Here is a 13,196-nt window from a genome sequence, read left to right as displayed (position 1 = left end):
CAGCAGGTTAAACGACTGACTCCAGTCTTACTGCTAGGTCTGGATTGGCAGAGTGTAATACCAAATCCCAAGGCCTATTTGCAGTAAGCAACAAACAAATACAAAATTTACACAGTACTAGCTAGCTTTCAGGAACTGACTAACCAACAAAGATTCAGCAGCATCTGCCTAACCTGAGAAGAGGGTTTATATAGCAGGTGCTGTCCACGCCCCACTCAGACCTCACAGACTGTGAGCACAAAAACCAGCACCGGATCCCCTGCCGTGCACAGAGCCTGTAACCACTGCACAGCAAAAGACCCGAACCGGAGTATCAGCTACGCTCAAGTTACTCCGCTAGCACTTGTCTCCCGGTTGCCATGACGACGTGGCAGCACAGAGCAGGAGACCCTAACAGTACCCCCCCTCTGACGAGGGGTCAAAGAACCCCTACCACCGGGTTTATCGGGGAACTGCGAGAAGAAAGAGCTTAACAGTCTGGGGGCATGAAGATCACAACTGCGCACCCACGACCGCTCCTCCGGGCCATACCCCTTCCAGTGCACCAAAAATGACAGCCGACCCCGAACCATCTTGGAGTCAAGAACCCTTTCAACCACAAACTCCCTCTGGCCACGTATCAGAAGAGGGGAAGGTCTTCCACTGGAAGAAGGATTACTAATCGCCCGTTTTAAAAGGGAACAATGAAATGTTTTATTGATACCTTAAGAACGGGGTAGATATAACTGAAATGCCACTGGATTGATAACCCTAGTGATCTTATAAGGACCGATGAACCGGGGGCCTAACTTATGAGATGGCTGTCTCAACTTCAGATTCTTGGTGGACAACCAGACGAAGTCTCCTAATTTGAAGCTGCAGGGTCTTTTCCGCTTATCAAAAACCCTTTTGGTCACTAATGACACAGACACAAGGGCTTTCTTCACTTTCCTCCAAATACCTCTAAGGACCGAAACCACAGAGGAACCACCAGGCGTGGAGTCCAGGGGGTCAAAAGAATTGGCCTTAGGATGATGCCCATACACACAAAGGAAGGGAGAGATCCCTGTAGCAGAGTGAGCCGCGTTGTTATAGGCAAACTCCGCCATAGACAGATGAGCAACCCAGTCAGTCTGACACTTGGAGACATAACACCTGAGGAACTGCTCCAAGGACTGGTTCACCCTTTCAGTCTGCCCATTAGACTGCGGATGGTAGCCTGACGACAAGCTGACAGAAATCTGGAGATCGGAACAAAATGCCCTCCAGAATTTGGCCACAAACTTGGATCCGCGGTCAGAGACCACATCAAGTGGCAACCCGTGGAGGCGCACAACATGCAGCATAAATAATTCAGACAGGCGTCTTGCCGATGGCAGCCCAACCAATGGAACGAAGTGCGCCATCTTCGAAAACCTGTCAACGACAACCCAGATGGCTGTCATCCCCGAGGATTTGGGCAAGTCCACCACAAAATCCATTGAAATGTGGGTCCATGGCTTAGATGGAATAGAGAGTGGATGTAATGGGCCAACAGGAACCCCTCTAGGAGTCTTATTTCGGGCACAGATGTCACATGCCCGAACCCACTGATCCACATCCCTAGCCACCGAGGGCCACCACACCGCCCTAGATAGCAACTCCCGAGTTCTGGCAATACCCGGGTGACCTGCCGACTTCTTGGCATGGAATTCCAGGAACACTCGCTGTCTTAATCTTGGAGGCACAAACAAAAGACCTACCGGAAGGTCTGGAGGAGCCTGCTGCTGTGCTCTAAGGACTAATGACAAGAGGTCCTGGGTAATGCCCACTTTAATACATGATGGGGACACAATGGGCAATGGCTCCTCGGTGGTCTCCTGGATTGGAGCAAAACTCTGCGAGAGCGCATCAGCCTTGATGTTTTTTGACCCAGGGCGATATGTTATCAAAAAATTAAAGCGAGCAAAAAACAAAGCCCATCGTGCCTGCCTGACATTGAGGTGCTTCGCTGACTCTAAATATGCCAAATTCTTATGGTCGGTGAGAATTGAGACCACAAACTTAGCCCCCTCAAGCCAGTGTCTCCACTCCTCGAGTGCATCCTTAATAGCCAACAATTCCCGGTTACCCACGTCATAATTCATCTCGGCAGGCGAAAATTTACGGGAAAAGTAAGCACAGGGATGAAGGCGATTATCAGACACCCCCATCTGAGAGAGCACTGCCCCAATACCCATCTCAGAGGCATCCACCTCCACCACAAAAGGACGCTCTGGATCTGGGTGTCGCAGCACCTTGGCCGAGACAAATGCCCTTTTGAGATGGGCAAAAGCCGCTTTGGCCTCACAAGACCAGTGAGCAACATCCGCCCCTTTCTTAGTGAGTGCCACCAAGGGCGCCACTATAGACGAAAATCCAGCGATAAATCGTCTATAAAAATTCGCAAAGCCCAGAAAACGCTGAAGCGCCTTCAAACTAGTGGGCTGCACCCAATCCAGGACTGCCTGTACCTTGGAACCCTCCATTTGGAAACCTTCTGGGGAGATAATATATCCTAGAAATGCGATTTGCTGAACTTCAAATCCGCACTTCTCCAGCTTCGCCCCAAGCCGGTGGTCTCTGAGTTTCTGGAGGACTAAGCGTACATGCTTCCGATGTTCCTCCAGGGAATGGGAGAAGATTAGGATGTCATCTAAGTATACAACTAAGAATCTATCCAAGTATTCCCTGAGCACATCGTTCATGAAGTCCTGGAAGACTGCCGGGGCATTACAGAGCCCAAAAGGCATCACCAAATATTCATAATGCCCTGAGTGGGTATTAAAGGCAGTCTTCCATTCATCCCCCTCTCGTATTCGGATTAGATTGTACGCACCGCGTAGGTCAATCTTAGAAAAAATGGTGGCAGTACGAAGCTGGTCAAACAAGACCGAAATGAGAGGCAGTGGGTATGAGTTTTTAATCGTGATACGGTTCAATTCCCTGAAATCGATGCAGGGTCGCAATGAACCGTAATTTTTACCCACGAAGAAGAACCCCGACCCAACTGGAGACTGTGAAGGTCTGATAAATCCCTTAGCCAAGTTCTCCTGAATGTACTCTGCCATAGCCTGAGTCTCAGGACGTGACAGGGAGTACAACCTACTCTTGGGAAGCTTAGCATTCGGCAACAAATTAATGGCACAGTCATAGGGGCGATGGGGAGGTAGTACCTCTGCAACTCTTTTGGAGAACACGTCCGCAAAATCTGCATAACATCCTGGCAATCCTGGCAAACTTAGCTGCGAAAGCCTGACTGGAAGGCTCAAGCAACTCCTGAAACAATCAGTACCCCAACTAAGAATCTCCCCAGAGACCCAGTCAAATTGAGGATTGTGGGCCCTTAACCAGGGTAACCCCAACACCAATGGGGCAAAAGTACAGACAGTCACATAAAAGGACAATTTTTCAGAGTGTGTGGCTCCAATAAACAAAGAAATCTGGCTAGTGCAAGAGGTAATTTTACCCTGGGATAATGGTTCCCCGTTTAACCCACAAATCTCAATTTCCGATGCCAAGGGTACTAAGGGAACAGAGTGTTTCAGGGAGAATTGGCGGTCCATAAAAACCCCGTCGGCCCCACTGTCCACAAAGGCCTCAGTCTTGACAGTTTGACCGAGGATCTTCAAGGTCACCGGAATGATAAAAGTCTTCTTGGGAAATTCTGACTTCTGGCCTGACAGGATATTTCCCATCACCCTCAGGCCCTGAAGTTTTCCGGCTTTTCTGGGCATGATACTACCACGTGACCTTTATTCCCACAGTACAAACATAACCCCTGCTGTCTCCTCCGCGTCTTCTCACGCGAGGAGAGGCGGGTAGCCCCAATCTGCATAGGCTCCTCGGAAAATTCCTCAGAGTCTGAGGTTCCCTTGGGAAAGAAGGAAACCTCGGTCTCCCTTTCAAGCCTGCGCTCTCTCAGCCGTCTATCCACCCGAATGGATAACTGCATGAGCTGATCCAAGCTATCAGGCAAGGGATATTGTACCAGTTGGTCTTTTAACTGGTTAGAAAGACCTCTTCGGTACTGGTGTCTCAGGGCTGGGTCATTCCACTGGGTATCATGGGCCAACCTCCGAAACTCCGTACAATAAACCTCAACTGGCCTTCGCCCTTGCTTAAGGATCGAAATCTGAGCCTCGGCTGAGGCCGTCTTGTCAGGGTCATCATACAACATGCCCAGTGCCGTAAAAAAAGCATCAACACTTTTAAGCGACGGACAGTCAGGCTGCAACCCATATGCCCAGACCTGTGGGTCTCCTTGTAGCAAGGAAATCACTATGCCCACCCGCTGAATCTCCGACCCAGAAGACTGAGGCCTAAGTTGGAAATATAGCTTGCAGCTCTCCTTGAAACAAAAGAACTGCGAGCGATCTCCAGAAAAACGATCCGGGAGATTTACTTTCGGCTCCTTAACCCCTGAAGGTACTGCTGCTGCGGGAGCTCCGCCAGCGGCCTGCGAGGTGTGCATTTTAATGGACAAATCATTAAATTGTCGAGTCAGGACCTGCACCTGATCGACCACCTGTTGCAAAGTATTTTGAGGGGTATGCTCCATATTCCCACAAAATTTCAACAGGAGTATTGGGCTGCTGAATATGTTCTGCACACCAGTGCCAGCAGGAATGTACTGGTGTCTGAACGGAGAGGGATGCAAAGCAAATGAACTCACAGACAGACTGGGGAATATGACATTACATACACAGAAGGTGATAGGGTAACAAAATAAACACAAAGTGAACAGAGAAGCCCAAAGGCTAAGAAACTGGGTGTCTCCCTAGTATTAGGAATGCTCAGATGGAAAGAAGCGAGATGTTGTGATTTAATACGTAGAGAACCCGAAATGCTGTTGCTAAGGGCAACAGCAAAACCCTAAAGGGTTACCAACGGGTGTGGCAGTAAACTCCTTGGTCAGAGATGGAACAAGGAGAGTCTCCACAATCCTAGTCCTCACTTGCAGTGCACTGGTTCAGTTTACTGCCACTAAACTGACACCTGAACACCTTGCACAGTGAGAAAGGATTTTGGCAGGCAAGTCTGAGAATACAGCCGCAAACTTGCTAGGTTCACAGAGTAGCAAAAGAACCCCAGCAGGTTAAACGACTGACTCCAGTCTTACTGCTAGGTCTGGATTGGCAGAGTGTAATACCAAATCCCAAGGCCTATTTGCAGTAAGCAACAAACAAATACAAAGTTTACACAGTACTAGCTAGCTTTCAGGAACTGACTAACCAACAAAGATTCAGCAGCATCTGCCTAACCTGAGAAGAGGGTTTATATAGCAGGTGCTGTCCACGCCCCACTCAGACCTCACAGACTGTGAGCACAAAAACCAGCACCGGATCCCCTGCCGTGCACAGAGCCTGTAACCACTGCACAGCAAAAGACCCGAACCGGAGTATCAGCTACTCTCAGGTTACTCCGCTAGCACTTGTCTCCCGGTTGCCATGACGACGTGGCAGCACAGAGCAGGAGACCCTAACACTGTCTAAATCCCACTGCACTAATGGCGGATACCGGACGCACGTCTAACACCAGCATAGTTGTTATGGCCTCAGTAATCTGCTTTGCAACAGGGTGACTGCTGTTATATGTCATCTTCCTCTCAACAACTGTTGGACAGTCAGTTGCTTAGTTGAAGTAGTATAAGTGGTTTTCCGACTTCCCCTATGGGATGACGATCGACTCCCAGCAGCAACAACAGCAGTGGCAGCAACAGCAGTAGGTGTACCACTCAAGGATCCTCCGGAGAAATCCCGGTTAGGAGATGACTCAACAGTCATGCCAGTGACATTGCCTGCAGGACTACTTACGTTCCTGACTGAGGAGGAAATTGACGTTGAGGGAGTTGGTGGTGTGGCTTGGGTACAACAGAAAAAAGGGATTTAGGTGTCAGTGGACTGCTTACGCTCTTACCCAAAGTTTCTGAACTTGACAATGAATTCTGATGAATGCACTACAGGTGACGTATAAGGGAGGATGTTCCTACAGTAGGTGGTTAACGTCCTTACCCCTACTTATTACAGATTGACAAGGCAACACACGGCTTGACACCTGTTGTCCGGATTTGTGGAGAAATAATTCCACATCGAATAGGTGGCTTTTTTGGTATTTTGCCCAGGCATCATAATGGGCTTCTTCATCCCACGGACAACAGGTGTCTCCCCCGGTGCCTCAATTAAACAAACCACATCACCATCAGAATCCTCATCGTCAACTTCCTCTTCAGCTCCAGCTACACCAATATTCTCCTTATCCTTGTGTATGTCTACAGTAACATCCTCAATATCAGCAACTGGACTGGCGGTGCTCCTCCCAGCACTTGCAGGGGGTGTGCAAATGGTGGTAGGAGCCTTCTCTTTCCATACAGTCTTGGGAAGGTCAGGCCTAGACATCGCAACCGGGGACACAATTGGACTCTCCTTGGGGATTTGTGATATCTGTGAATGCACAGTTGTTTTTTCCTGTGCTTTATTAAGCTTATTTTATTTTAGTTTTTCGAGAAAGAGGAGGGCTTCCATCCTCATGAGAAGCTGAGCCACCAGTCATGAACATAGGCCAAGGCCTTAGCCTTTCCTTGCCACTTTGTGTCGTGAATGGCATATTGCCAATTTTACATTTCTCATCAGATAATTTCTTTTTTTTTCTAATAATCAATTTTTGCTTTTTGGATTTTACATGCCCTCTACGACATTGGACATCGGCCTTAGCAGACGACGTTGATGGAATTACATTGTCAATGTCATGACTGGTGGAAGCCGCTGCTTCAGCACTAGGACTGGGAACTGGAAGTGGTTCCTGATCTTCCACTGTTTTTTCCTCCAAATTCTTGTTCTCCATTTCACAGGACAGCACCCCTTTTTTATTAAAGCACACAGAACACGGCACCTTTATTTTCACAGCACCCCTGTATTCTTACAGCATACAGGACCAGTGTGCTTTTATTTTAAGAACAGCTGCACCTCTGAATTTTTACAGCATGCAGGACCAGTGTGCTTTTATTTTAACAACTGCACCCCTGAATTTTTACAGCATACAGAACTGGGCCAGCACCCCTTTATTTTGAAAGCATACAGGACCAGTGTGCTTTTATTTTAGCAACTGCACCGCTGAATTTTTGCAGCATACAAGATTGGGCCAGCACCCCTGTATTTTTACAGCATACAGGACCAGTGTGCTTTTATTTTAACAACCGCTGCACCCCTAAATTTTTACAGCATACAGGACCAGTGTGCCTTTATTTTAACAACTGGACCCCTTAATTTTTCCAGCATACAGGACTATTGGTTTTTTTTAACAGCTGCACCCCTGAATTTTTACAGCATACAGAACTGGGCCAGCACCCCTGTATTCTTACAGCATACAGGACCAGTGTGCTTTTATTTTAACAACAGCTGCACCCCCGAATTTTTAACAGCATACAGGACCAGTGTGCTTTTATTTTAACAACTGCACCCCTGAATTTTTCCAGCATACAGAACTGGGCCAGCACCCCTGTATTTTTACAGCATACAGGACCAGTGTGCTTTTATTTTAACAACAGCTGCACCCCTGAATTTTTAAAGCATACAGAACTGGGCCAGCACCCCTGTATTCTTACAGCATACAGGACCAGTGTGCTTTTATTTTAACAACAGCTGCACCCCTAAATTTTTACAGCATACAGGGCCAGTGTGCTTTTATTTTAACAACTGCACCCCTGAATTTTTACAGCATACAGGACCAGTGTGCTTTTATTTTAACAGCTGCACCCCTGGATTTTTACAGCATACAGGACCAGTGTGTTTTTATTTTAACAACGTCTCCCCTGGATTTTTACAGCATACAGGAGGACAGTGCCTCTGCCCCTGTACAATACAGTGACAGCCAGGACAGCAACACCCATGTACAGCTACAGCACATGAAACACCATTGACAGCCAGGACAGCACCGGTAGTAGCACAGGTACACCACAGTAACAGGAGAAGCACCCCTACAGAGCACACACTAACCCCACCACCCACAGAGATAAAGAGGTCTGTCTCCCTCACTCCCCAAGTCCGGAGTGAAAATGGCGGCGAGGCACGGCTGTTTATATGTGGAATCCAGATACTGCACAAAAATCTGACAACAGGATGATGACATTTTGCATTATTCTGGTTTCTGAGTCTGGCAAGAATTCCTAAGCCAGATTTGGATCCAGGCTTGGAGCGTGAAGTTTGGGGGGGTTCGGTCCTCTGGGAACCAACCCGCTTATCTCTAACTTTAATACATGTAACAAATCCAGCTGAATATTAATTTTTCATCCCCATGTCACCATAGCATGTTGCTGCTTACCCCCATATTGTATTTGAACCAGCCTTAATATTAGTAATATATGAGATTGTGTTATGTTATCTGTTACACTGTATGTGGGGTATTCTTGTTAGCATTAGAGCTTCCTTTTGTTTACTTAAACCACATAGGACCCTCAAAGGTTGAGTCATTTATAGTAAGGTACCATTATCCTTTTTGTTTACTCCCTATTGCCCAATAGTGAGCTATGCAGACAGCCAGGAGTTGGTCCCAGCAGGGTGTCACCTGAGAGATGAGGGAGGTAGTGGGGGCTGGATATTGCAAAGACATCACCAATCTGAACCTTTTGTAACTCCCCTGGGCAGGGCATTCCCATTGGGTGGGTTGACGAGTGTGTTATAGGTGGGCTTTGTAAGGGCTGGAGAGTTTAGTCACAGGTCCTAGGCTAGAGGTAATGCTCTGCTAGGGATTGTAGGGACTGTCATGTGGAATTGGATTACAGTAGTGTGCTGAGCTGTTTATTACCTATTCTTTTCAATAAACCGCTGTTGGTTATCATCTACCACCATGCCTGAGTGCTCTGTAACCCTGTATCTTCACAAAACATAATTATTATTCACTTTCTTTGTAATGTTATCAACAAAAACCACTTTTTAAAATTGAAAAAAAAAATGCAAATATTCACCTCAATCTGAATTTGGCTGCAAAATTGTTCATGTTTTGCTGATGTGTTTTGGCCTAAAGTGTTTCCAGTCCTGGCCCAGTTACACTGCACAATGATTAGCACATCATTATTTGTTATCCGATAGTTATATAGTGCACACATATTTTCTGCAGCACTTTACAGAGAATATTTAACCATTCAGTCTCTACTCACACACTAAGCTGAATTTTATCAGAAGCCAAGTAACCTACCTGCATATTTTTGGTCATTTTTGTAGCTCTAGATATAAATTGCCCAAAATGCTAAATGAAAACTATAAGCAGAATGTTAAAACAAGACATGAAAATTGTATGAATGGAGCGCTGTATCCAGTGTCGGACATGAAGGGCCCACCAGGGAATGCAGTGGAAGGGACCCATGTTTAGGGGGGGTGGTCAGCCTCCACAGAGGTTTGGCTAACCATTAGGGAATGTATGGTCTGGGCTACTTGATAAATATATATACTGTATATAGTAAATACTGCATGCTGGATAATGTATCAAGTTATGCAGGAATGCACTGTTGAAAAAATTCCATAGTCCTATACAGTATAATGTAACACATGTATAATGAATAATTCAAGCACAAAACCTGGATCCTGATCCCTAGAGGTGGATGTGGGCCTGCTGGTAGTGGGGTCCACCGGGGGTTCCCCTGTACCCCTGTGGACCAGTTCAACCCTGGCTGTGCCTATGTACTATGACCTGTGAACCACATTTTAAAGATGCCATTTTATTAATATACGGCATAACATGTTCGGTATTGTTTCAGTTATTGGGAAATTAGAAGATACCTTGGAGAGTGACCTGTTGACATTTCCCCCCATATAAAACATGTGATGTATTGTATCAAAACATGTTCCTTTATACATACATCTTTTTTTACCCAGGAAAGAAAACAATATCCAAACCGAACCGTCTTTATATGTCCATGATGCCCGTCAAACCTTGTTTCATGATGGAAACAGAGAGGAAAAAATGGAAGTAGATGTTCAAAGTGGAGTTAACCAGACTGCAGAGAATAACACTGATCCCAGCTCACCTAGCATGTTTAACAATGCAAGATTATCCAACAAAGACGGAAAAGACATTGCAGTCAATAGGTAAATGAATACAGTAGTTACGTGTCACTTATGAAACCTTTATTAACATGAAATCATTAGGATTTGTGGATATTAAGACTTCTGCCTTACAGTAGTCACTCAAGTTTTCACTACCACCAGCAGTTACAATTGTTATTCAATTATGTTATGTATCAGCTGTTCCCCACAACTAGGTTTATTTAGGGTGGACCATCAGTATCTACTCTTTGACATCATTAGGTTATTTTGTTTGTATAGCACTCCCCTGAATGCACAGCACTAACCACTATGTAAAACAATGCATCAGTGCTTACGAAATAACACAGAATTTAATTGAAATACATTTTTTTTTTTGTCAGTTATGTTTTCTGCACTGAACTAATTTATATTCTTTGTGGAAATAACTGTTATGTGATATTCTTTCCTAGTCATCATTCCTCAATTAGCTGACATCATAACACAATTAGTGGTGAACTGATCAAATAATCTCCTGGAAGACACACCCAGACAGGAGATTCTTGCACTGCTGTTAAAATGTTTTAACAAAAGACAACTCTCATTCTTTTTCTAAGAAACTTTTCCCATTAGGTCATACAGGGATAATCTACATTTACAAACTCTTCCACATTTGAACATTTCAATTTCAGGATAGAAAATACTAAACAAATTTATAATTCTTTTGGTGTCCATTGATATTGGAGAAATTAGCTTTACATATTTGCTAAAAGTCTGCAAAGATGTGATTGGGGACCATAGAATGATCCAGCTCATGAATTCCCCGCTTTACTTGTAATGCTGAAGTTTAGTAAAGCTATGTAACTGCAATCGGTGTGCAAGGTGTGTTTTTATCTGATTTCTTATTCAATAATGAAACCTCATGAATTTCCGGTCCCCAGCAATGCTGAACATAGAGGAATGGAAGAGGTAGCCAAAATAGTGTAATACAGTTTAACAAAATTTATTGGCTTCTAAAAACACAATATGCCCGTACATTATAAAAAGCAAACACAGCTTACCTGATATGCAGTAGGTAGATCCAATCTGTTGTACTCAACCCGTTTCGTCCCTGTGGCGTCATGTGCCTAGACTTCATCAGGAGTATGTTGCCCCATTGCCCTGATGTTCTATTTATACCACTACTTATGACTTAATTGGTGGGGGGGGGGGGTGTTTACCGCCCACCTCGGGCCTAATTCAGGCCACTTCCGGGTGCACCAAACAAAAATGTACCTCTGCTTTCTAATTCAAGGATAATTCAAGGATAGTCATGGCTCCTTCGAGTGCAATGATGTAGCACCGCTGGTTGCGACTCCCACGAGCGTGATGACATGAACAATGCATTAATTTCCCGTGGTCTATGGGTTTCACAAAAATGGTGGACGCGGGTCATTCTGGGTCCGGGCATCCTGTCTGTGCAAGAGTGAGGAGGCGGCACTGTGACCGCTATTCCCCTTGTACATGCATGGGTGGGACAAATGGGACACATGGCCAGCATCTTGACATCATCCCGCTATTAGCGCCACTGCGTCATCCCGTTCACGGGAGGTGCACCACGCAGCCAGCGACATGACGTAATTGCGCTTGTGGGAGCGGCGACTAGCGGTGTGATGTCATCGTGCTTGTGGGAGCCGTGACTTTCCCTGAATTAGAAAGCAAAGTACCTTTTAGTTTGGTGCACCCGGAAGTGGCGAGAATTAAGCCCGTGGTGGGCGGTAAACAATTAAGTCATTAGTAGTGGTATAAATAGAACATCAGGGCAATGGGGCAACACACTTCTGATGAAGTCTAGGCACGTGATGCAACAGGGACAAAACGCGTTGGATACTTGGCACTCCTGTAATATTCAACTTCCTTATATATCATATTCCAGAAAAGGTTCCCTGGAGGTATTTTGCAATACTCTACCATTCAATAGTAGAGGAACCAGGTCGCACTCAGCATTTTTTTTCAAATAGAAAAAAGTATATTCGCATCTTTAGATAAAGTGCGGGCATTTCCATCACCAACGTTTCAACGCCATGCATGGTGTTTTTCTCAAGGTGTTGTGCTCCTATGTCCTTAAAAAAAACCCTCAGGGGCTGTATATATGTATCTACCATTTTGTCTTGGGCATCTCCTCATCACCGCTAATTAAATCTTTCAGAAATTGTTCCATAGTAATAACTTCTCCATCAGTCCACAGGAGCTAGTTCAATTACATCACTATTTATCTTGACAACTTGATACTAAGGGGTTATTTATTAATATTTCCCAAAAAAAAATGTAAGTTCCTTATTGCCAAATAAAGCTGTGATTTGGAGTGTTTTTATGGGTATATTTACTGTATGAAGGGCTCACGAAGAGGCACAGACTCTAATATGAGCCCTTCTTGGTGCTATCACTTCACTTTCAGGTTAGGAACCAGTTTTCTCAATGATGGCTGCAAGTGTATAGTAACTTACCGGATCCTTTTCCAGAAAAGTTGGAGAAATGTTGCCTATAGGCTAGAATGGCAGTAGCTATCTGGGCCAAGTTTGTAATGGCAGGTTACAGAGAATGTATCAAATAAACAATTTATCAACTTTGCCCCCTACTGCTTAAGCTTGGTGCATTAATGTCAATCTTGACTCTGAATCTTATTGATGGGTGTGCAACCAGTTCTTCTGCCCAGGGTAAAAGGTCAAGGGGGAGGCACAGTCACAGCCCCAAAAGCAACCTTTTCAAGCTTGTGGGGTTCCTGTAGAGGCACGCATCTACATAGAAAGGCACAGAGCATGACTTTCATTACATGTTTCCCTGCTTCTTGCGATTGTGCTGACAGTACAAAAAAGTAGTTGTGTATCTGCACACTTATAATCAATTATAAGAGCACGGTTATGTGTCTCCACACTCAATGTTTTGTCAGATAAGAGAATATACCCCTATACTTTGATAGATAATTGATACAGTAATTGATACAACTGCTTAAAAAACTAAAGAAAAGAACCGTTTCTTGGGTGCACAGGAGAGAGTAAATAATAAAACGTAACTTATTTCTCAATAAAATATTTTGATTATTACTCACATACTGTATTTGTCAAACATTACAGTGAAAAATAGAGGTTAAAATCACAAAACTTAACATACATGGAAGTGAAGATGAAAAATAAAGATTGTGTG

General features: G+C 44.9%; 1 protein-coding gene across 2 annotated transcripts in view; it reads left to right on the top strand.

The window, feature by feature from the left end:
• VEPH1 (ventricular zone expressed PH domain containing 1) overlaps window positions 1–13,196 on the top strand; it is a 988,289-nt gene that overhangs the window by 507,012 nt on the left and 468,081 nt on the right. For both annotated transcript variants that reach the window (XM_063916128.1, XM_063916129.1), the window contains exon 8: window positions 9,867–10,079. In XM_063916128.1, coding sequence (XP_063772198.1) covers window positions 9,867–10,079 — 213 coding nt within the window. The remainder of the gene's footprint in view (window positions 1–9,866; window positions 10,080–13,196) is intronic.

Source organism: Pseudophryne corroboree, chromosome 4 (assembly GCF_028390025.1).
Source record: "Pseudophryne corroboree isolate aPseCor3 chromosome 4, aPseCor3.hap2, whole genome shotgun sequence".
NCBI classification, from domain to species: Eukaryota; Metazoa; Chordata; class Amphibia; order Anura; family Myobatrachidae; genus Pseudophryne; species Pseudophryne corroboree.
Note: the sequence above shows the minus strand (reverse complement) of the source record. Positions and strands in the feature narration are given on the sequence as shown.